This window comes from Quercus lobata, chromosome 12 (genome assembly GCF_001633185.2).
Source record: "Quercus lobata isolate SW786 chromosome 12, ValleyOak3.0 Primary Assembly, whole genome shotgun sequence".
Classification (NCBI taxonomy): domain Eukaryota; kingdom Viridiplantae; phylum Streptophyta; class Magnoliopsida; order Fagales; family Fagaceae; genus Quercus; species Quercus lobata.
This window is the reverse complement of record NC_044915.1, coordinates 30166905-30192474: the sequence shown is the minus strand read 5'-3', so window position 1 is coordinate 30192474 and position 25570 is coordinate 30166905. Positions and strand designations below refer to the sequence as shown.

At 33.3% G+C, this 25570-nt stretch overlaps 1 protein-coding gene and 1 pseudogene across 9 annotated transcripts; one reads left to right on the top strand and one right to left on the bottom strand.

The window, feature by feature from the left end:
- Positions 1-5038: 5038 nt before the first annotated feature.
- Positions 5039-10083, bottom strand: LOC115971255. 9 transcript variants are annotated; one of them, XM_031091049.1, is made up of 14 exons: positions 9974-10083; positions 9848-9878; positions 9680-9747; positions 9546-9585; positions 9394-9431; positions 9173-9286; positions 8731-8932; positions 7493-7821; positions 7279-7407; positions 7025-7158; positions 6781-6878; positions 6531-6622; positions 5657-5787; positions 5039-5427 (listed from the first exon to the last, which is right to left on the bottom strand). In XM_031091049.1, exons 1-14 carry the CDS (start codon positions 9995-9997, stop codon positions 5337-5339), a joined length of 1521 nt encoding a protein of 506 aa, XP_030946909.1. In that variant the 5' UTR covers positions 9998-10083; the 3' UTR covers positions 5039-5336. The 9 variants fall into 9 exon arrangements, with proteins under 9 accessions (XP_030946909.1, XP_030946906.1, XP_030946905.1 ...); XM_031091046.1 differs by having other exon boundaries at positions 6766-6878; positions 7025-7161; positions 9546-9582; positions 9677-9747; positions 9974-10065; XM_031091045.1 differs by having other exon boundaries at positions 6766-6878; positions 7025-7161; positions 9974-10065.
- Positions 10084-12934: 2851 nt separating this feature from the next.
- LOC115970526 lies at positions 12935-15586 on the top strand (annotated as a pseudogene).
- The last annotated feature ends 9984 nt before the right edge of the window (positions 15587-25570 follow it).

Sequence of the window (25570 nt, the reverse complement as noted above, 5' to 3'; positions counted from 1 at the left end):
CCTACAATATGCTTGCCTATTGGTTATTTTGTATTTTTTGTAAATTAGAATTTCGTGGCTATCAGAGGCTTAGAAAGACAATATTAGAAACCCAAATTACGTATTTATATATATTTTTAAAAGTAGTCACTTTATAGTCTTATACTCTAAACTTGCACAAATAAAAATTTATTTATCATATAGCTAAATAAACTAGTACTAATACAAAAAGTAGATTATTCTTAAAGGATAACTAATAAAAATATACTTATACAATACAAATCAAAATAAACTGCTTCAAATGTTAAAAAAAAAAAATCAGTGCCAACAGAAATGGGAAAAATCAAACTAGTATATAAAAGACTTTAAGTGAAGTAACAAATGGGTTGATGTGTTTTTTTTTAATAGCTAAATGTGGATTAATGTGTAGTTGATGTGACACATCAACCCACATGATAATGACTACCGTCTATAGACTTTTTATTTATTGTTTTTTTATTTAAATTACAAACTAGTTATCAATGTTTTGAATTATAGTAGGAGCCTTTTTAATATATAATACATCCTATTAGCTAATGAAATAGCCTTAAATATATAATTTTTTAATTTGGGTAAAAGGGTAAATAAGTCTTAATTGAAATATAATATAAATATATTAAATTATATTAATTAAAAGAGGGAGCCTTTTTTTTTTGGAGCCTTAAGCGATTGCCTTAGTTGCCTATATGCTAGAGACGGCCCTACTAAAATATCACAAGCATCATTTCTCGGATGGAAGTGAAGCTATAGGAGTGTTTTAACTTTTTAACTAATCTGAAAATTTTCAAACTTGGAAGATATTTTGTAAAGTAATTAAGTTTCAAAACAAACGATATTTTTTCAAACTTGGGTTTAGCTTGTTGGCTAAACAAATGAACATAATCAATTTTTTTTTTTTTTTTATTTCAAGTTGAGCTCGAGTTTCATTCATTTACATCCCTAACTTGAATCAACTCCCTTGAAAATTATTTCATTTCCTATATTATTCCTACAACATGCTTGCCCATTGGTTATTTTGTATTTTTTTTTTGTAAATTAGAATTTCGTGGCTATTACAGGCTTAGAAAGACAACATTAGAAACCCAAATTACATATTTATATTTAAGAAAAAAAAAAAAAAAAACCCCAGATTACATCATGAACATCCAAAAAGCCTAGGAAGGCAATCGTTTTAGAGAATAGAGAGGCTCGGGCAAGGGGAGCTGACATCATTTAGAAGTTTATATTTTTATTTATATTGGTTAGAATTGAATGTACTACTACCAGAACATCATAGAAGTTGAACATTCAAATTTTAGCAAAGAAGGACAATAATAATCAGCAAAGCATTTCATCATAACCAGAAATAAGACCAAGTTTAGCTCATTTATTCAGTGATGAGGCTTTTTTTGATAAGTTGTTGGATCAAGTTTGAGTAATAACAGTTATTGTCTCGGAACAGGAACATTTGGGAATGCTCTTACATTCAAGATGAACCGAACCTGTCAATTAGGCTTGAGAGCTATAGTATAACTGCGTCCAAAAAGCACAGTGTGCTTGGTGGACCTGTGGTTGAGAGAGAGAGAGTCCAAAGTAACTGAGTAAGTGTCCATCTTAATCAGAGTTGTAAAATGTAAACGTATCAAGCTGTTCATAAACAGTTAGGGCTTATCTCGATAAAAAACTTATTTGTGTTTGTTTGATTAAAACAAGTTAAGCTTGAGCCTTAATTTTAGACTAATTTAATAAACAAACTGAGCCCAAGAAAAAAAAATGTTTACAAACAGGCTTGTGGACAACATGACTTGATAATAAAAAAACAAACAGAGCTTAGGCTTGTTTATGAGCTTAAAATCAAGTCATATCTTACCAAGCCTATAATTAATTGTAAGTTGGGACCACTTATTCAAACTAAATGGGAGGAATACAGGAATATGTTTGATGAGTTCTAGACACCCACATTAGCAAAGGAAAAAAAAAATACTAATAATATTCTGCCTCCTAAGTTTGCTTTTATACTTCATTCTTACACTTAGAGAATTAAGCAAAAGAACTAGAAATGGTTGGAATAGAAGTTTCCTGTATTTTTCTTCAGGCGTGTGAAAGGAATAGGAATTATACGGATGTTTCTAACTAATTTAATATATTTTTTCTTACAATAAGTGAGAGAGGAAGGATTTAGATCTAAGTTCTTCATAAGAGAACCAGACAATACCACTTAAAAACAAAACATTTAACTAATTTACTTCTTCAATGAGCAAGATATTTGTATAGTAATATGATACAGTTTCTTGTGTTGGATATGGTGATAAATTTGGTCAATATATATATATATATATATATTTTTCCTGAATTCAACTAAAACTAATTCCAAAAAAAAAAATAAATAAATTCCAGTGTATACATCTTCCCCAAAAGCATATTTTTCGATAAATCAAATGGAGAGTAAACTTTGCAACAAATATAAAAGCTTCTCCTACACTCCTACCCATTTTTTTCCACAGCTACCCAATTTTCCGGGATATGAAATCATATAGTGTAATATTTGGAAATATATAAGAAGTTTTAAAGTGCCCCACACCAAGTATGAATTGACCATTGGCCAATCTTAGTTCAATGAAATCTTTCACCTATCTATCTATTTCCCCAACTACCTGAATTTAATGCATATAAAATCATAGTATCATGTTTGAAAAATATGAAATGATTTTTATAGTGATCCTATAAGGCTATAGGTGAAGTTGATGGTCTTCTCAAAAAAAAAAAAAGGGGGGGGGGGGGGGGGGAGAATAAAATTTAATAATATAAAGCATCTAGTTCAGTGGCCATTCTTATCCCAGACAAAAGCATGAAATAAGAAAAGGAGGACATTGATCATATTCAGTAATTCAGGCACTCTAATCTCTTCCCATCCTAAATGTCATCAATTTGTAACAATCATACACATTCTCTGTGAATGTAAATATAAAAAGCATCTAGTTCAGTGGGCATTCTCTAAGAATTCCCAGTTGCATTATATCCTAGACGAAAGCATGATATAAGAATAGGAGGGCATTGATCATATTCAGTAATTCTGGCACTCTAATCTCTCCCCTAAATGTCATCAGTTTGTAACAATCATACACATTCTCTGTGAATGTAGACGGGTACGTCTTCTTTGAGCATCTCTTCCTATCACACTTCCAACTCAAATTTTCAACTCTCCTCCCCAGACGTGACTGCAACAAAATCTAACAAACTAGTTACGGATAAACCAAGTGGGGTTCCTTGAATTACTCTATTTGCTTTTGGAATCTAGCAGCTTTGGCTTTGTCGAAATAATTATATAATTAGACAAGCTATAGTGTCTATGCACACCCTCACTAACCATGCCAGCTAGCTTGCCACAGAATATACCTTTGTCACCTCTGAAGAACAAAGCAAACCCAGCCATACTCTAAATCTAATTTGCTGAACACCCCCAATGATTCCCTACATCACTTTAAACACAGATGGTAGCATTGGTACTGTGGGATCAAGGATTTTACTCAGAAATCATGAGGGAATTTGGATCAAGGGTTTTTTTTTCTTCTTCTAAAGGCTAGGTACAACTATGAATAATATGGCAGAAATATGAGTCGTCTGCTTTGGCCATCAAATGGCCTAGGAGTTAGGGTACCAATGTTTCTTTTTTCTTTTCTTTTTTCTTTTTTCTTTTTTTAATTCAATAGTTACAATTGGGGTGAGAGGATTTGAACTTTAGATGTCTCCCTTCAAAACACTAGTAGGTGCCAATTGAGTAGTTTAGATACAAGACTCTTGACACCAATATATAAAACGTGCTTCATGTACTTGTCTGAATTATTCCTACTCTATTTGTTATTTTGTATTTTTGGTAATTCAGAATCTCATACACATCCAAAAAACCTAGGACATGGGACAGCAATGGTTAAAGAGACTCCAACAAAGTAAGCCAATATCATTTAGAAGTTAAACATTCAAATTTTCAGAGAAAGAACAAGAAAGAATCAATCACAAAACAATTCATTAAATGTAATAAAATTTTAATCTCATATGCTTACACCATATGGTACAATTTAATAAAATTGAATCTATAAAATATTCTTGCTTCAATTGCATACCTTTTCTTTGCACCAAATAGATATCATCTCTTCCATTATTTTACTTTGAGCTCCCTTCTCTCCTTTAGACATCTACTCATTCTAGAACTATGTTTTCAAAAACCATATTATAGATTCTTTACTTAGAAACCAAATCTTAATTATAAACTAATATTAATATAATCAATAAATCAATCATAAATTTATAGTTATACCATCACTCTCAATTCATATTCAAATAAATATGCAAAAGCACTTAAAATTAATATTAATTTTTTAACTAAAAAAAACTATAAACTAAAGTTAAAATCCAGTGAGCAGTTTACAACTAGTTTCATTTAAACAATAAGACCAGCCCATTTCATTCAGTGATGAGGTATTTATTAAGCCATTGTTGGACCAAGAGTGAGTGATAACATACATTGAGCCATCTCCAACAAATAAGGCATATTTTCACCCAATTTGGGGAGTAAAATCCACTTTTTTTTTATTTTGCCTACCTACATTTTCAAATACACTTTCCTAGAGACTCTATGATGATGAAGAGATAACATTCTTAAATTAACGCTAACCTATAAAGTATTCTACAAGTACTTGAACTTGGTGGTAAAAAAGTCCTAAAACAATTAGAAATAAGAAACTAAAACCACATAAAAATATCTGAATAATTATATTTAACAAACTAAAAATTTAACAAATGACAAAAATTGATCCCTATATGATGTCCTATACTCCACCATCAACATACTTTTTTTCATCAAAGCAGCTTCTTCAAATATTTCAATTCAAATCTATCCATGTATTTGTTAGTCAAAGACAGTAGGCAAACAATGAAAACTTACGTTACTATGCTTGAAAGATAAAAATTGGTTTTGCCTTGGTCTCTCACACTCCCTTGGTTATCTTGTCAATCAATCAGGCACAAGAAACCATCTGAAGTACATTTTTAAGTTTCTTCCTCTATTTCATTTCACAGAAGAATTTCATCTTCCTTTCTCATTCATGAAATTGTCATTAGTGGGTACAACTTGAATTGGGTCAAGGCATTAAATTAAGGAAAGAGAGAGTAAAAAGAAAAAAAAAATGCAAAAAAATGGATTACAGATTTGTAATATACTTTGTCCAACCATGTCTCATGCCATTAGTGAGTGAAAAAAAAAATTGAGGGCTGTACATAGAATCACATGATTCTGGATGAAACTGATCTGAGCACATGATCCTTATAATGCACACATACTTCTAATTTTGACAAACCTGAACTGGTCTTACAATTTGGGAGAAATACGTAGAGAGAATAATGCTCTCATCATTGCCTGCTTTTACCTCCTTCCTGGCCAGAAAATTTCACCATTAAACTTTATCTTCATCATTTTAACAACTTATTAATTATCCCATTGGACTAAACCACGTGATGGAAACTTTTCAACACGACTATTGTGGTGCACTAGGAAAAGACTAACTTTTTTAATTAATTATTCAAGCAATAGTTGTCTTCTAATTAAAACTTGGAAAAAGAGACCAGTGCAAACATTCAAATTGTACTATCCATAGTTCCATACCATGGTGGGTGAATACAGATCAAGTTCCCAACTTCAAGGTCAACATCACTGCAAACTCTCGGATTAAAAATAATTGTTGTTTTCCTTCCTCCATTTATCATTATTTGAGGGCTTCCTGATGGTGTGGGGCTCTGCAAAAGCAGGCATGCACCTTCAATCCTCATTTACCAAACACTTAAAATAGACATGGATATATATTGAATCAGAAACATTCAGCTGGAGGCAAATGTTAAAAAAATTTGATCCAAGTACCCATCCCAGAAAAATAGTCTGGGTTGACTAAACATACAAATTAAGGCACTAATTATCATATAATAAGCCCTTCCCCATATCAATGCTTTCCAAAATTGCCATCTGAAGAAAATTGTAAAGATATCAAAATTTTGAATTCTTGAAATAAAAAGGGTGGAATGATAAGGTGAATGTTTTTGCATTTTAACTTTTAAACATGAAAAATATGGAAATTTGGACTATAAATATGGATGGAGCAAGTATCTTATGACTACTTCACATTCTAAGGGCATACTGAGCAACACTCTCCAAATCATTGTGTTAAATAACGTAAATTTTGAGAGGATGGTTGAGAAAATCTTGATGCTGCAGCTAAGATGCAACACTCCTCACATCACTACGAAATTTTTAGTTGCTAAACATAACTAACAAGATTTAAAAGCAATCTGCAAATAACTACTCAGGTTGTAGAATCTAATTAAATTCAAAATATTGTGATTTAGCAAATTAGTTGTAAATAAAAAAGAAGCAAGCACATTTTCAATTATTATCTTTCAGGGAATAAGTGTTAGCCATATTTGGTGGTTGTATCAGCAAGGTTATGCAAATAATCTACATAACTTGTTTCAATTTTAAACATGACCTCTATGTTCTCGCAAAAAGAGCATTGACAAACTATCAGCTTTGCATCCAAGTATCTTGCCAGGATTTTTACAATGATGCTGCTTACTTCATCTGAGGATGTATGGAACAATAGTTAGTGTAAGGAATAGGAAAAAACACGAGCACAAACTTATTAATTGTTCAAATGACTGGTCTATGCATATCGTTTTCATTTCCATGAGTTAACATGCTCCTTTGAAAAATAAATAAATTACAGTCACAAGTTTTACTAATTTTGTTAGATCCAGTCTGCAACTTCTTCAAGAAATCCACATCTCTTTCTTTTTCATTCTGCATGAGCTGTTGCAACTTCCCAAATAATCCAATTCTGCAAAATTTGGAAGCACACATTCTGAGTTCAGAACTACTCAATTTGAATTCACTCTATGAACATCAGCTAACAGGAAAATGATAGGAAAAAATTTCACGTAATATGGTGAGATGTGATACACAAAATATTTTCCTGTTAGTTACCCTGATGATTTAGGCACTGCAACAAGGGCCCCTTCATCATTTAAAAAGGTAGCACCTAAAGTTTCTTGAAACCGATCTGCCATAGTTTGCCTCTTCATTTCTGGGATTGTAACCTTTAGCTTTTGATCTGTGGCCTGCTTTAGCATATAACTAAGAATACATATCATACAATACAGTACCAACAAGAAGGAAAAGAAGGGAGGGGGAAAAAGGGGGGTGGGGGAGGTGGTGAGGGTGTTAAACACAACAGATACCTTGTCCTCACTAGATGATCCACTACCCATGGATTCAGAGGAATCCTCTCTGTCAACAGTTCTATCTCCCAGTGGAGAGATAATTTTCTTTGCAACAATCTGTACCCTTTTATCTTTTGTTCTGCTACACTGCAGCAAATAGCAGATCAATCTGGGAATGGATAGCAACAGGTAGAAAAGAATAAAAAGTTCCAGGTCAAAGAAGACAGCAAACCTTTTTAGAAACTCCTTTCTGCAAACTAGCTCTGTCCTGAAGGCCATCTAGAAGCTCAGCCATTGATGGCTCAGTGCATCCATGCCCAAGAGCTCCTACTTGAGCATGTAAATTCTCTGACTGGAATTGATTCTCTCTCTGACAATCGTCAAGAACCTCAGCAATTGAATGTTCTTCGGATCTAGGTTCAAATGTGTCCAATCTTTCAGGTGCTTCATGAACCTCAAATGACACAATATTTTCATCCTTAGATAAAGAAGGCCAGGAGGGTTCTTCCTTACGTGACTGGAAACGGAATGAAAATTTTTGCTTAACCTTACATCTGACTCCTGCAGCAGTTGATTCTGAAGTTTACCATACAGGACCAGTTTTGTCTTCTTCTTCTTTTTTTGTTTTTTTGTTTTTGTTTTTTTAAGTCATACAGAACCAGTTTCATAATAAAAAAATAAAAATAAGATCATTTACAAATGAAACATAAAGCTCTATCACATCTAAGGTCTGATATAAAGGTTAATTACCAAAAAAATCAGCTCCAGAAACATATCTAAATTATAGAATAATGACTGAACCGCTAGCAAATCTTATTGTTGCCTTATGTATACAATGTACTTTCAGTTTATATGGACTTGCATGGACATCTATGTTAACATCTGAATATTTTTTTTTGATAGGTACATTTATGTTAACATCTGAATATTACTGGTTTTAATATATTGATTCACTCAGACATTCCATTAGGGCTGGACTCTGAAGCATAAATGACATTAAACCCCATTGTACCCTGTGAAAAGTAATTAAACAAAGAGAGTATTCCACATATCCTTTTCTTTGTGTTTTCCATTTCCAGTTTATTTCAACAAGCAAGACTTTAAGAACAAGCTCCTACCCTCAAAAAATTGGGACAACATACACATTGAATCCATGAATTGATGAGCTACATAAAATATTACATGGTACTGAGTATGAATTTGAAACCTACCAAGAGGGGAAAAAAAAAACTACATACAAACTGTATTTAAAACTATTTATAAGAAAAATAAAGACATACTACCAAAAAATATATATAAGAAGTTAACAAAAGATGCTCCCATGGTAACAACCTGTTTACTTCCTCCAGTGTTTGACATATACCAAAAAAAAAAAACTTATATATGCAGATAAACATGTAATGCATACACATTGATATGGCAAATATTGGTTTTAAGAAATCATAAGATAATTGGAAAGAAAAAAAACACCTTTATAAGATTTGCTTGCTTTGGAGTAGGCAGAATGGGTTGATGCATTCTCATTCAAATGTAACAGTGCCTCAGCTTCTTTACTTACAGCAGACCATGTCTGTGCACCATCTTGCACCCCACTTCCAAATCTACAAAGACTGTCTTCATGGAGCTTTTTAGCATTGGAGGAATCAGAAAATTTCGACACCACGTTGTTTACCTATCCAAACAGATTACAAAGACTGTTACTATCTAGCAATAACAACAAGAGAAACCATAAGAGAGTCCGCATATTTACAATACAAACCCAAAACAAGCTGTCGCAATTGGTAAATAGCAATACAAAAACAAAGCAAAAAAAAAAAAAAAAAATCAAATTCACTGCTTCCTATCAGCTTAAACTTTTGGCACATATGGTAATATATCATATGCTATATCTCTAGATCTTACTACATTGTACCTCATCATCGGAGATGATTTCCTCGTCCGGGTTGCACGTGAATGCCTTCCTTGCCTCGTTACGAAATTCAGGCATTTCAACATCATCATCTTCAAGAGAGACATGTGTGTCATTCTGATATAAAACAACATTACAAATACAAAACAAATTCTAATTACACAAAGTGGCCGCAAATACGGACTATAAGTCTATAACACACACAAAGTATTGATAACACATGCCTTGCTATTTTTCTTTCCACAATTCCATTCAGAAGTACCTGCATTGAAAAACCACATTGACACACACACACACACACACACACAAAATACTGACATTCAAATTTAGAGTTATTATCAAAGAAATTTTTGATCAACAATATAATATAATATACCTCTAAGTATCTCGAGCCGCGACAAAACTTGCAGTTCCTCCTATCAAATCAAAGCATGAAGTTGCAATTAAGAATTTCAAATCTGTTGTCCAAACAGCAGGGCGTTAAGTTTAAACCAGGAAAGAGAAAGCCACCTTTTTCTCCAAAGCACCGGTTAATAAGGCAGAAATTTGGGGCAAATTAGAATCGTAGTCTTCCTCATCTGCCAAATTGTAATCAAAACGACGACGTATGAGAGAGAGAGAGAGAGAGAGAGAGTGCAAAAATGGAAAAAAAAAAAAAAAAAAAAAGGTGAGGATTACCGGAAATGCTGTGGTCGGAGTCGGGATTTTGCTGAATGGGAGAGGAAACAATAGGAGAGGATTAGGTTATTGAATCAAATCAGGGCAAAGCAATTTGAGAGAGAGAGAGTGTGTGGGTATTTTTACCAGAAAAACGTTTTGCCGCCACATCTGGGTGCGTCTCAGTCAATCCATGTAACCAGGTGAATTTGTAGTAGTTTACGGAAAATATGGAGGAAGGGAACGGAATAAAATTTGAGAAATAATATATATTTTTACAATAAATATTAAGTGGGCAGGTTATAACTAGATATTATTGTTAGAGTAAAAAAATAATTTTAGTGTTAAACTCAAATTTGAATCAATAACACTTAACTATCTATGATTTATTGTAAAAATGTTATGAACCTAGCATTTCTCGTAAAATTTAGATCAAAATTTCAAATTTTGAAACTTAAAATCTAAACCTAAGATAAAATATAACACTCCTAAAATTTTGGAGTGATTAGATTTTACACCCTAAAATTTCAGAATTTAGATGTAACACCCTGAAATTTGGAGGTGTTTAGATTTTACACCATGACGTTTCAGAATTTAGATTTTACCCCTTACATTTTAAGAGTGTTTAGATTTTACTTCCTAAAATTTTAGAGTATTTGAATTTTACAATTTAAAGTTTCAGAATTTGGGTACAAAATCCCAACATTCCCGAACTTTAGGATGTAAAATCCAAATTCTGAAACATCAGGGTGTAAAATCCAAACATCCTAAACTTTATGAGTAAAATTCAAATTCAAAAATTTCAAGGTGTAAAATCCAATCATCCCAAATTTTAAGGGTATAATTTGCAATTTACCTAAATATAAATTTTAAAACTTCAAAAAGTAAAAAATTTAAATTTAAATACTTTCACACTTGGGGGTAAAATAAGAGAGGTTTTTCTTTAGCCTTGAGACATATACAAAAATTATTGTAATTGATTTGATAATAGTGAAATTATTCGGAAATTGTCCCGTGGTTTTTTTTCCCTTTAAAGATAAAGGGTTTTCCGAGTAAATATTTTGTATTCTTGTGTATGATTGCTATTTTGAATTGCTAATATTGTTGATAATATTATTTGGGACCCAACATTAAATGGGTAGGTTATTCACTTTCCTAGAAAATGTGGTCTTTTTGTCTACTGAGCCTAGCAAGAGAAAATGCCCTTCAATTACCTAATTACTGGTTATAGTGGGTAGGGTTAGTTGCCCATAGGTTTACTGGCTAGAGGCGAGTCCAAAGAACTTTTCTTTAGAAAAAGGTTCTCTACTTTATCAAAATAAATGTTGTTCCTATTGTGTAGGTTTCCAATGACAGGAACCCACCTTGATATCCACAATTGGGTCAAATAAAGATGTAAAATGTAAGAGATGATGAATTGAGGGTTATACCGGAAGGGGCACAGTGTTCTGTTTTAGGACTCTTGTTGAATTCTTGAATCTTGATGTTAGCAACTTAGTTACTTTCATGAATATTATGTATGCATGCACATGATACTTTTGGTATTGATGTTTGGCTTGGTAACAAAGTTTTTTTTTTAATACATTATGTGATTAAGTGTGACTACTAAAATTAATAAATTATATGTTGACTACTAAAAAAGCTTTTAGTTCAACAAATTACAAACCAATAATAGAGAACCAGAATATTAGAGATTTTTATAGTTGTAAACTTCCTTTGGGCCTTTTTTTTTTTTTTTTTTTTTGGGGGGGGGGGGGGTGGTGTGGTGAGAGTTTGACAGGTTTGTACACTGCTCTAAATAAGCTGATTAATGCATAAGATTGATAGAATTTGCCTATGTTTGGGCCAAAGGTTGTGTTTGATGTTATGCATTTGGAGGGAACACAATAACCACATGATTGAAGATGAGGAGAGCTCAGCAATCTGCTTCTTGCCTCTTTTGCCGGCTCTTTATTTAACTGGTCTTGGGTTTGGGGACTCACAACCAATGATTCCCTCCTGATGTTTATAGACTCTCTTCTTTTTCTTTCCTTTTGTACTCTTTGGCTACTTTGTGTTTTTCTACATGAATTCAATAAATTTTTCTTACCTATAAAAATAAAACAAGTTTTTTGTTGGTCATGTATCTTTGATGAATAGGTTGATGGCTCCTCTTAAGTAGAAATATATGGATAACAAATGCATGCATAGTGAACAATCACCTCAGAAACAGTGTAAGATGAAGCAGTGTTTGCTTTAAACAATGGACAGTCTGCAAGATTGCTTAGTTTTGCACATTTATGATTTAACTACAAAAGGCCCGATATTTTCTAATAAGCTTTATCTCAAATGACACCTCTTTCTCCAATAAAAATGGCTGGGGGTGAGGTCATGGGGTCAAAGCCACTAGCATGTGTAACTGAGATTTTGTTTTACTATTTTTGGATACATGTATGTAATTAATGTTACATGTTATGGTCGTATATGATGTGTGGACCAATGTCTTGAAAGTTGAAACATACATGGAGTGGGTTAAGTTCAAGGACTATGATGTGTATCACATGAGGCGATATCTCACGAGCCCACTCCACTCATAGACTATAGGTTCAGGTATTGTAGTTTGACTTATATCCCCTCAAGTGTCAGTATTTATCCACAATTATTATTTAGTGATACTATGTTGTCACTTAATGGTTTATATTGGAATTTGGAACATGATTTACTTAAACCATGACTCTATTACTCTGTTTTTGTTTATATGAAATTTGAATTGGGCTTGGAATCTCCTGTGCTACATGCTACATACAGGATTTACCTCCTTACAATTCTTTGTTAATTTTTGGTTAGGTTGATATTAGGGTATGAGATCTTATTTGATTGTGTACTAAAATCTAAAACCTACAAAAGTAAGTTTGTATCTAAAAAAAAAAAAGACTGTAAAAAACTATACATAATTAAATAAGCTAAAAGAGTAGAAGCTAATTTTCAGTATATACAAATTATTTTTTGAACTAAAATCATGTCTTGAAGTCTTAGTTTCAATTCAAAAATTGAAGAACCAAAGAACGTCTAACAAATTAGGAGAATTGTAAAAGGTTTAAATTTGAACTGAAATTACAACATTAAGACATGATTTCAATTCAAAAAGAGGATTGTGTGTACTTCATGTGTAATAGGGCCATGTATAATAAACAGTTCCCTAGAGTAAAACTAAAAATTTAATATAAAATCACCTTTGCTAGGAATTACGTGAAGATTTTGTTAATGAAGTATAATTATAATAATTTGCAAGAACGGAAGCTCTATTTGTTGATGTTGGGCACTTCACAGTTAGGTTCATTCAAATAAGTATGTGCTCAGTGATCTACTCGGCTCTCATATTGGCATACATTGGACAAGCAGCCTTCCTTTGCAAGCACGATGATCTTGTCAAAGAAACTTTCTTTAAGTCCATACCGGGTAGAAAAAGAGTGTTTTTGCCTTAAATTTTCTCATGAATGCTTTGGTTCATATATATGTCCATAATGTCCATTGTTCAATATTTATATAAAATGTATGATTTACTAGCTAATTGAGTTGGCTATTTGTGATGTAGAACCTTTGTACTGGCCAATGTTTGTGGTGGCCATATTGGCATCAATAGTAGCTAGTGAAGCCATGATTTCAAGGACTATCTCTATAGTCCAACAATCTCTCTCAGTAGGGTGTTTCTCTTGAGTGAAAATTGTGCATACATCAACTAAGTATGAAGGACAAGTTTACATACCAAAAGTCAATTACCTTCTTATGCTGGCTTGTATAAGTGTCACTTTGGCTTTTAAGAACACCGAAAAGATTGGCAATGCATATGGAAATCCATCTCCCACATATCAATTTGAATCTTATCAATAGTAGCTAGACTTGGTTTTTGTTGTTTTATTGGTTTGAATTTTCTGTCCACATGTTTGGTGGTTGAATTTGGCTATTCAATAAAGAATAAACATAGAAGCTAATGAATACACTACAAGAAAAAAGGCTTGTTACAACGGGAAAAATTGTTACAATAACTACAAAGTCATTGCAATAAGGTATTGCAACGTTGAAAAAGTTATTGCGAGCCGTTGTAATAAACTTCAAGGCAATAGGTTTACGTAACACAAAAATTTCATTGTAATAAATTCTACATATTGCAACAAACAGGTTGATGCAATAACTTCTTTATTACAATAAATAACTTGGTGGCAATAATTTACTACTTCAAAGGTTTTGTTGTAATACGTGAAAAATGTCATAGCTTATTACAACAAACAGCCTTATTGCAATAGGTTGAGTTTTTATTTTATTATTAATTTCTCTATTACCTTGTCTTGCAATATACACATTATAAGACAATATAAACATTATGTTGAGGAACTAAAATAACAAATTAAAGATACAAATTAAAAAAAAAATGTAAAACTCAAAGTACTCCATCAAATTAACATGTCCAAAAACACAAATATATACATAACATATTGAGTTTACGATCAAACACATGAAACAAGTCTTTTTTCACCTATTACAACAATATATTTTGATGTGAAATAAGTGGTTGCTTATTGCAACAATATATTTCAAAATAAAATAAGATTTAGTTATTACAACAGCATATTTAGATGTAACAAGGTAATTCTTGCAACAATCTTAATTGATGTAATAAATTTAAGTTACTATTACAACAAAAAACAACCCATAGATGCAATAGTATATATATTACCCCAATTATTTTTGTTATTGCAATATTACTTGTTGTAACAAGTCTTTTTTTTTTTTTTTGGTAGAGATAATGTTAACTTCCTTTGCATGCAGGGATAACAATGATATTTCTTATGACTCTCACATCAGCTTTCCTAGTGCTAATCATGATCATGATTTGGAAATTTCACATACTTTTAGTTGTCTCATATTTTCTTATCATTAGTAGTGTGGAGATTCTCTATTTAAGCCCAGTCTTCTATAAGTTTGCTCAAGGAAGATATCTTCCCCTGGCCTTTGCTGCAATACTAATGACCATCATGTATATTTGGAATGATGTGCACAGAAGAAAGTGCTTTTATGAGCTTGACCACAAAGTCTCTTTAGGGAAGCTCAAGGACATAGCTGCAGACACAAATTTATGTCGAATGCCTGGGTTGGCCTTGTTCAACTTAGAGTTTGTTCAAGGCATCCCACCCATTTTCAAGCACTATGTGGTAAATGTTCTTGTATTGCAATCAGTTCTTGTCTTCGTCACCATCAAGTCACTACCTATCTGCAAAGTTCCAATTGAAGAGCGTTTCCTATTTCGTCGAGTGGAGCCTAATGACGAAAATGCGTTTCGATGTGTTGTGCGGTATGGAACACAAATACATGTTTTGAGGATGAGCCTTTTGAGAATATGTTAGTTGAAAGATTGAAGGAGTATATTATAAAAAAATTTTGGTTCTCTCAAAGTAAACTAAATATGGTGAAAATGATGGTGAACTAGATGTTGGATTTGCTAATGGAGAGGATGCAAATAATTATGTAAAGGATGTTGATGAGAAGAAGTTGCAAGAGCTGTTAGAGAGTGAGATTGAGGCTTTCGACCAAGCATTGCGTGTTGGTATTGTTCACTTGATTGGTGAGAATGAAGCGGTTACAGGCAAAGGAGCAGGTATAGGTAAGAGATTTTTGATAAACTATGCTTTCAATTTCTTGTAGAAAAATTTGAGACAAACTAAAAATGTATTTGACATTCCTCACAAGTGCATGCTAAAAGTGGGCATGACTTATGAGCTTTAGAGCCTGCTGTGAAAAAGGTGTAGGTGCATAAACAAGATAAGGTCTCTATGTCAATAAACATGCCTTTTCTTGAATTAGTATAGATTTATTCATATTGTGACTGAAATGTTGGCTATGAAATTTCCATTTTCCACTAATATGCAGTAAATCCCCTGCCCCATCCTATAATCCCAAGGGATTGTGCAGATCTTGTAAAGTGTGGAATTTAAATTAAATGTATGTAATGGTAATAGAAAGGTCCATTTTTATATCTATTTTGTAGTCACATATTATTTGGTTCTACATTGGTTTCACTTAATTCTTCTTTGGAATGCAACCCTCATTCTACACTTGGTTTTCTACAGCTATAACCAATATTAAAGAGATTGGAAAAGTAACATGCTTTTAGAAACAAAAGGAAACAACAAAAAGAAAAGAAAAGAAAAGAAGACATTGTGTTACTATAAGGTTTAAGGTTTTTGACGACTGCACATCCCTAACTAAGATTGGATTGTTGTGTATCTTTGAGAGAGAGAGAGAGATGCGTGCATATAATATGACAAGTACGACTCAATTACAATAGCCATCATCCAATTTTCACGCTACTAAATTTTTGGAGTCCTTCAGTAAAAGTCAAGACTACTAAAAATGTTTTTAAGCCAATTTATTGTTGAATTTTACTAAGGATTAATTTGTACTAATTAAACAAGGAAAACTCTTTTGAGATCCAAATTATGGTCAATAGATGTCAAAACACATGTGTTTTACGAAAAATGCTTTAAAATGGCGAACTTAACTAACTTCAGGCTAAATCTAGAGTGGACCAAGTTTAACTACGTTTTAACTAAAAATTTGACTGTATTGTAGGGGCACAAAATTTACCTTAGTGTTGCAACGGGCAACAACGATCTATTTTTTTTACTTCACCAAGAGAAGAAAGAGTCACCAAAAAGAAAGCAACACCTTGTCTTTATCTGTCTTTGTCTTTTTTAATAAGTAAATAAATAAGACAATGACAGGTGGAGTCAAGATTTTCATTTATGAGCGTCTTTCTATCAAATTTTTAATGTCAAAGAAATTACTAGAATGATTACCAATCCTAAATAAGTATTATTAATGAGAAGTAATTAACCAAAGGAATAACAATTCAACCAAACAATACGATATCATATTGAGAATTTCTAAATTCTAACATTCAAATGGTCCTAATGTATAGTAATAATGACTACTAAACTAATACCATTTATCCCAAAAAAGTTACAAAATGATGTTTGTTCACTTGTTTTTGACTTTTTGTTTTTAATGAAGTTTCATCCTTATTCAAAAAAAGAAAAAGAAAAAAAAAAAAAAAAAAAGAGTAATTAGGGGTTGCGATATATGACACACATTTTTGGGCTAAATCTTAAGGGTCATTATTTTAATAACCCAAACCCATTGGGCCCAACTAGGAAAAATGACACCACATGCCTTGAGCCCAAATAAATATCAAATTTTAGCCAATGGATGGAATATCAATAGAGGTTTTACAGTTGGATCAGATTTGAGCCTTGGATTTGACAAAATTTTGGCGTAGCTTCTATAGTTGGAATTTGGAAATGACTAAATTTTAGCAGAGCTTCCACTATCATACCAAAGTTCTCCCAAAAATGGTTCACATTCTAAAGGCATTTGCATCAAATTTGTAATAAAATGCCTATTTTACCCTCTAATAAAAGACAACTTTATCTATTTTTACTAACTCATTCAATAATACACCACAATTCTTATTTTTACATACAACCTAGTAAAATAATATAAACTAATCTTCTCTCTCTTTCCTTTCTTCCTCTCTTTCTCTCTATCTCCTTTGTGGGAATAAAAAATGTTATTTAATTTTTAGCAACTTGCTACAGTAAGTTGGCATATTGTAGCAAGTTGCTATAATTTTCTACATATGACAGCCTGGATGTTACATGTTTTTAAGGGTTTGAGTTGTAAAATAGCAATTTACCAATGCTAATGCTCTATCACTAACACTCAAATATTTATTTTGAAAGGGCAATATTTAGATACAATGTTTATGTGCTATTCCTTAGATTTCCCCAATAAGGCTGCGTTTGGTTTGTGTAAAAGTATTTCCGGAAAGGAAAATGTTTTCATGTGTTTGTTTGCATTTCAAAAAATGTTTCGGAAAATATTTTCTGATGTTTGGTTGTGTTCTTGAAAATACCATAGAAAAACACATTTTCTACTTGTTGCTCACATTTTCTTACATTTTCTTGGTTACCAAACGATTATATTCATTTATTCCTCAAAACACAAACAAAACCCAGAAAAAAAAATCATCAAATCCGGACAAACGAAAGCGAGATCGCGATCGATGCGTTCGCGCAAAGATCGAAGCAGAGATCGCGATCGCAATCGGCGCTCCCGCGCCAGCCGGTGATGTCGGTGACACGATGCGTCGATCGCAATCGCGCGAAGATCGAAGCGGAGATTGCGATCGCGATCGGCGCTACCGCGCCAGCCGGTGATGTCGGCGGACGGGGATGTCGCGATCGATTCTCTCTCTCTCTCTCTCTCTCTCTCTCTCTCTTCTATTTTCCAAGGCCGGAAGTACTTTGAAGTGAAAATAGAAACGAAAAATCATTTCCGTTGTTTTGGCTCTCAAATTCGGTCAACTGGAAATGCTTTTCAGTTTGATCGAATTTGAAGTAACAACCAAACACCCCCATTTTCCGGAAAATCATTTCCGGAATCAGTTTGAAGTCAATTCAAACGCAGCCTAAGATTTTGCCATGTAGATTTTTGCTCATGAGATAGAAGTGTATTTTTTTAGTTAAATAGCCACATGTTTGAATCTTAAAAGGAGAACCTAAGTAACAGCATCTATCTAAATTTTGTCATATTTTGAAAACTACCCAAAACCCCCCTAAAAACTATTACCCAGAAAACTATTCTATTACCCAAGGGTCTATGAGATAATGTTGACATGTGGGTTATTATTTATAGAATTTTTGAAAATAGGATCTATGTTAGAATCAGCATCATATTGCACAAATGTACGTCATCACGATTTGCACACAATGAGCTGATTCTCCAATTGTCTCATGCAACTTTATATGTCGAGAGAATCAACATCATGCTAATAGATTTTCCTTGATAATTCACATGCAAATTTCCCATTTTTCCTTATTTTGACCACAAGTTTTAGGAGCTTTGGTGAGGCGGGGTGTTACCTAGAGATGACAATTTAAACTTGCACCTGCAAGTACTTGGCTCACTCATTATTAATGGATGGGATTTATCCGTCCTACATAACAAATGGGGTTGGGATAAGGGTTAACATTTTCTCTCGCACCCACTACGTTTATATTTAAATAATTTAAAAAAATATTTTTATAACTTTTTTAATAAGACATACATATGTATTTTTAGCCTTTTAATTTTAAATTTAGGATATTTTTTATATTGTATTATTGATTTTATACTTTTATGTTTTAATATTTACATTGTTTATATATTTTTTAATTGTTGTATTTCTATGTTGGAATTGTTTTTGTACTTCTTATTACTTGAATTGTTGTATTGTCATGCTTTGAAAAGGTTTTGTAATGTTAGAACATTTTTTTAAAAATGTTTTATGAGTTTTAATTTAACACATTCAAAAAAAACTTTTAATAAATTATATACATAAAAAATTTAGGTGTAGTGGTATGGGTACTTGTGGGCACTCACGAGACCTGCTAGAACGAGGCGGGAAAAAAACCCACCCCAAAGAGGAAGTAGGGAATTAGAAACCCGCCCCAATGTTTGATTTGAATGATTCCGATGTCGTTGGAAAATCCTGAACTTTAGGCTGTGTTTGTTTTGGCTTCAAATCACTTTCGGAAATACTTTTCCGTAAATGCGGGTGTTTGGTTGCGCATGGAAAATAAATTTTTCGGAAATGCTTTTCAGTTGACTGTGTGTTGGGTGTAAAATCATTTCCATTTTTATTTTACCTTCAAATCTCATTTTCCGGAAAACAGAGAGTGAGAGTGAGATCGCGCTCACACGCAAAGAGAGAGAGAGAGAGAGAGAGAGAGAGAGAGAGAGAAAGCCCATCGCCGGCGACCCAGAGCCTTCGCGCCACGAACCCACGAACCAATCTTCGACTTCGCCGGCGAACCCAAAGCCCAGATCAGGCCACGAATCCAGAGCCTTCGACCCAGAGCCAGAGCCTTTGACCCACTGATCTTCGACCCAGAGCCTTCGACCCACGAGCCTTCGACCCACGAGCCTTCGACTTCGCCGGCTACCTAGAGCCTTCGACTTCGCCGGAAACCCACTAACTGATCTCTCTCTCTGTGTGATTTTGATTTTTGTTGTTGTTGTGGTGGTGTGGGTGGTGATGTTTTGGTGGTTTTCCTGTTGTGTGGTGGTGGGTTTTGTGTGGGTGGTGGTGGAAAATAGCATTTTCAGAATATTACCAAACACATGAAAATATTTTCTAAAACAATTTTCATAATACAACCAAACACTTGAAGATATTTTCCTTTCCTGAAAATAGCATTTTCGGAAAATATTTTACGGGAACTAAACACAGCCTTACTTTCAAATGAATCTAGTTGTTTGGTGAGAGATTTATGCTTTTAGATTAAAAAACGTTGCAATAGGACGAGTTGGCTGGTCGGAGTAATTAGTCCAAAAGATTAAAAATACCCCATTTTTGACATGCGATTTCTAATTTGGACCTCCAGTGGACGAATCAAGAATTCCACGTCGTAGAGAATTACCTTTACTTTGAGAATGTTCAAATTTTTTGGATTTATATTTCGCGTTGTAGAGAAAATTTTGCTTGCGATCACCTCAAAATGATAATTTTCTCCCCCAAATCAAAATCTGCCAAGTGTAGCTCAATTGCAAATCATTGGAGAATTCCTGTGGCGATTAGCTACCTGACTGTTTTAGACACACTAGTCTCCAATTCAACTTAGAGGAGGGCCTTAGATCTGTGGCTTTATATTGCACTAATATGGATTTGGTGTCTGTGATTAATTCAAAGAAGACTTGTTCTACAAAAGTGAGTTTTCTCATTGATCGATTAGTTATTCTTATAATTTTCCTCAAAAAAAAAAAAAAAATTAGGTACTTATAAAGAAATGTAAATAATTAGGTACATTAAAAAAATGTGTACGTTAAATGTTAAATGTACTCAATTATGTACTTTTCTTTGTATATAAAAAGCGCAAATGCGCTAATGCAACAGCAAAAAACTACAGTCATTTGGTTTATTCAATACTTTGCATTGTTTTGCTGCCTCTTTCTTCTTCTTTTTTTTTTTTTTTTTTTTTTTTCCTTCGGGTAATATCGTCTGGTCCACTTTTTTTTTTAATATATAGAGTTGATAGTTAATACAATAAATTGTCACAATATTTTCACAATTGTTGAGGTGTTAAAATAAAATATCATACTAGAACCAACCACAACTAAAAATAAAGGTATTGTGAAAAAAGAAGTGCTACATCCACAACATTTTTTAGAACACTTTCATAACAAAAGTGTGAATGCGTAAAGCTATAGTAGTAGCTACATTTTTTTTTGGGTTTGTTCAATTTGCATTGTTCACTGACCTTTTTTTTTTTTTTTTGGTAATATTGCCCGGTCAACTCTTATATATATATATATATATATATATATAGTTGTTAGTTAACACAACAAATTGTCACAATATTTTCACAATTGTTAGATATCAATTCCTTAGAGCATCCACGACAGTAAAGATAAAAATTTAACTATTTGGCACCACAAAAAAGTTATTTTATCTATTTTACTTACTCACTTTACAAAATATTCAGCAACAGTGTATCTATTTTAGCTTTCAACACAATAAAATAATATAAACATTACAATAAAATAATATATCTACTACATTATTTTATTAATTTCTTTCTTTCTCTTTCTCAAAAAAAAAAAAAATTCTTTCTTTCTCGCTATCTCTGTGTGTGCCGTGCCTCACTTTCCACTGTAAAAAAAAACTTCTCATTTCTCTCCTCTCCACTCTCCAATCTCACTTCTCTCTATCTTGCCGCCGCTCTCTCCTTCCCACCCATCACCATCCTAAAACCTTCTTCGCCAGTGTCGGAGACGAAATCGTCGAAGTTCTCGAGGATCTTGTGGGTTGTGGGTTGTGCCGACGCGGGTTTGTGAGTTGTGTCGTGGCCAGAGACGAACTCGTCGAAGCTCTCGCCTTCCTTGCTGGCGCAGGTTTGTTGGTTGTTCCATGGGTTTGTGATCTCTCTCTACTCTAACTGATCTGTCATGAGTTTGTGATTTATGATGTAGGTTTGTGTTTTGTGGTGGTTCTATGGAATTTGGACCAGTGCTGCTTCGATCTTTCTCTCTACTCTATCTCCGTGGGTTTGTGTTTTGTGTTTTGTGTTTTATGGTGTTTTGTGATGTGGGTTTGGTGGATCGACGTTGCTTCAGTAGCAGTGGTCCGATCCGATGTTTTTTGGTGATTGGGTGTCTGATTCGGTGGGTTTTTATATGGATTTTATGAGCAAAGAGGAGATGAGGGATGCCGGAGAGAGAGAGAGAGAGAAACAAAGAAAAAGAGAAAATACTTTTTTAATGAGAGAAGAGAGAGAAGTTTAATAAAATATTATTATTATTTTTAGCTTCTTGCTACAGTGCACAGCTATTTAAGAAGCTAAAAATTTTTAACTATGACTTCACTATTGTAACATGCATTTTTGTGTTTTGATGAAGTTAAAATAGCTATATAGCTATTTAGTTTCACTGCTGCTAATGTTCTTATAGGTCAAAATAAAATATCATCCTATAACTACAACTAAAAATAAAGGTATTGTTATACTGATATAACAAATTTCACAATATTTTCACAATTATTGACATATCAATTTCCTATAAGTCGAAATAAAATAATAAAATATGAGACTATAACCAATCCAAACTAAAAATAAATTTTTTGTGAAAAATGTTGTAACACATGTTGTGTGAATGTGTAAAAACTATTATAGTATCTACAATACTTTTTGATTTATTCAATATGTACTATTCATCACTTTATTAGCCCTTTTTTTCAGCCATCGGTTTGTATTCTTTCTTTTTAATATTTATATGAGCTGACATATATGTTAATTGTTATACTAATACAACAAATTTCACAATATACAATTATTGAGGTGTCAATTTTTTATAGGCCAAAATAAAATAATAAAATAATAAAATATGAGACCGTACAACTGAAAATAAATATTTTATGAAAATATTGTAATACTTGTTATCACAATATTTTCACAATTGTTAAGATCTCAATTTCTTATAGATCAAATAAAAAATTGCTAAGTTCACAATATTTTCACATTAATTTCACAACAAATCATAGGTGGTAAGCTACTATTGATGGATAAAAAAATGATACCAGTCATGGGTCTATTTTAAAATCAGTAACAACTTGTCATATAGAATTTGTTATGAAAATATTATGGAGATAACATTTCTATAAAATAAATAAGAATATATCTAACTGAAACTTACCACGGCTGAAAATAAAGGTGTGAAAATATTGTGACTTTTTTAGTTTAGGCAAATTTGTTGAGCAAAAAATTCACTGTTTCAAGCACAATTTTCTTCTGTTCGTTTTTTATTTTATTTTTAATGCATAGTTTAAAGTGGTTGTCCCAATTAAAAATCAATAACAATTTACCATTTAGGATTTGTTTTGAAAATGTTGTGGACGTAGCATTACTCTAAAATAAAACTATAAAATATCATACCAGGGCCCACCATAGCTAAAATAAAGATATGAGAAAATATTGTGACATTTATTGTGTTCTTGACTTTTTTTTTTTTTTTTGTTTAGCCAATTTGTTGGAGAAATTCTACAGTCTTTTAGTAAATTATGTCACTTGTCCACCATTTCACTAAAAGACTCCCACTTGTTTAAAATTGCTGAGTCAGTAATCAGTTTCTGTTTTAAAAAAATTTATAACTTAGTAATTTCAAATAGGTGTGAATCTTTTAGTGAAATGGTGGATAAGGATGAAAATTTTTGCCTGACCCGCGGATACCCGGCCCGGCCCAACCTTAATAGGCCGGATTTTACCCAATCTGATTAAAAATAGGGTCAGGTTTGGGTTTTTTTTTAAAAACACCCGAAGTAGGTCCGGGTCAAGTTCGGATTTTTACAAAAACCCGTCCCGAACCCGGATCCGGCCTGACTCAGTTATATATATATTGTTATAACCCTAAAACACCTAACCTCACACACAATCTCTTTAGAGTCTTCAGCCGCCTCTCAATGCTCTCATCTATTTCTCCTCTAACTCACTCTCCTCTCCCACTCTCACTCACTCTCCTCTCATGTCTCACCGCTCACGCCGTCAGCCGCCCCTCTCTAATGCTCTCAGCCTCTCGATCTCACTCTCTTTGCTGAAGAAGACAAAGATGAAAATCTAAGATTCTCGTCGTAAAGCCTTTCCGATCTTACAATATTGCTCCCTATATTTGCTATGCACCGAGTTTAGTTTTAGCTAAAGCCAACGACCACAACCACGGTGATTTACGACAATGGTTTTTGATGTTCTTTTTCCATTTTTTCTTTATTTGATTAGTGGGTTTGGGGATTTAGATTCTCTTAGTTTAACCTGTGGGTTTGGGGATTTAGATTTTGTTGTTAAGATTTGATGTTCCTTGCATGTACTTGTTTTAGATTTTGATTTAAAATGTATTTGGTTTCTGTGAATTGGAAATTTGAATGGGTATGGTTGATTTGATTTGAGTTTTATTTGGATTTGTTGTTTGTGCTGCACTGCTGCTGTGATTCTTTTTTCTCAGGAAAACAATTTTTTTTTTAATTGATTGGGCCACAGATTGGGCCATTGTTAGGGGCTAAAGATTGGCTGGCTGGGCCGGGCTCGTGGGGCTCAGCGGGGTGGGTCTGGGCCTTGGGAAAAAAATCCGTTTAATAAACAGGCCGAGTCCGAGCCACGGGTCATGGCCTGCGGGTCGGGTGCTCTCATCTATTGCTCCTCTGACTCACTCTCCTCTCCCACTCTCACTCATTCTCCTCTCATGTCTCACCACTCACGTCGTTAGCCGCCCCTCTCTAATGCTCTCAGCCTCTCGATCTCACTCTCTTTGCCGAAGAAGACAAAGACGAAAATCTAAGATTCTCGTCGTAAAGCCTCTCCAATCTTACAATATTGCTCCCTATATTTGCTATGCACCGAGTAGTTTTAGCTGAAGCCAACGACCACAACCACGGTGATTTACGGCAATGGTTTTTGATGTTCTTCTTCCATTTTTTCTTTATTTGATTAGTGGGTTTGGGGATTTATATTCTCTTTGTTTAACATATGGGTTTGGGGATTTAGATTTTGTTGTTAAGATTTGATGTTCCTTGACTGTACTTGTTTTAGATTCTGATTTAAAATGTATTTGGTTTCTGTGAATTGTATTTGGTTTCTGTGAATTGGAAATTTAAGTGGGTATGGTGGATTTGATTTGAGTTTTATTTGGATTTGTTGTTTGTGCTGCACTGCTGCTGTGATTCTTTTTTCTCAAGAAAACAATTTTTTTTTTAATTGATTGGGCCACTGTTAAGGGCTGAAGATTGGCTGGCTGGGCGGGGCTTGTGGGGCTCGGCAGGGCGGGTCTAGGCCCTGGGAAAAAATCCGTTTAATAAACAAGTTGAGTCCGGGCCACGAGTCATGGCCCGCGGGTCGGGTACGGGTATAAAAAACTCGACCCATTGCCATTCCTAATGGTAGACCACATCACTTGTCCACCATGAGAACATTATAATTTCTCAATTTGTTGAGCCAAATTCATTGTTTTACGAACAATTTTCTTGGGTTTTTTCAACACATTGTTTAAAGTAAAAAAAACGCATAATTCTACCAATAAAAAATATTATAGAAAAAAAGTATTTTCCCCCTTTATGTTTGGGGTAGTTTCATCCCCTCAACTTTAAAGTTAAATAATTTTTTCCTCTATATTTTGTACACAAGCATATAG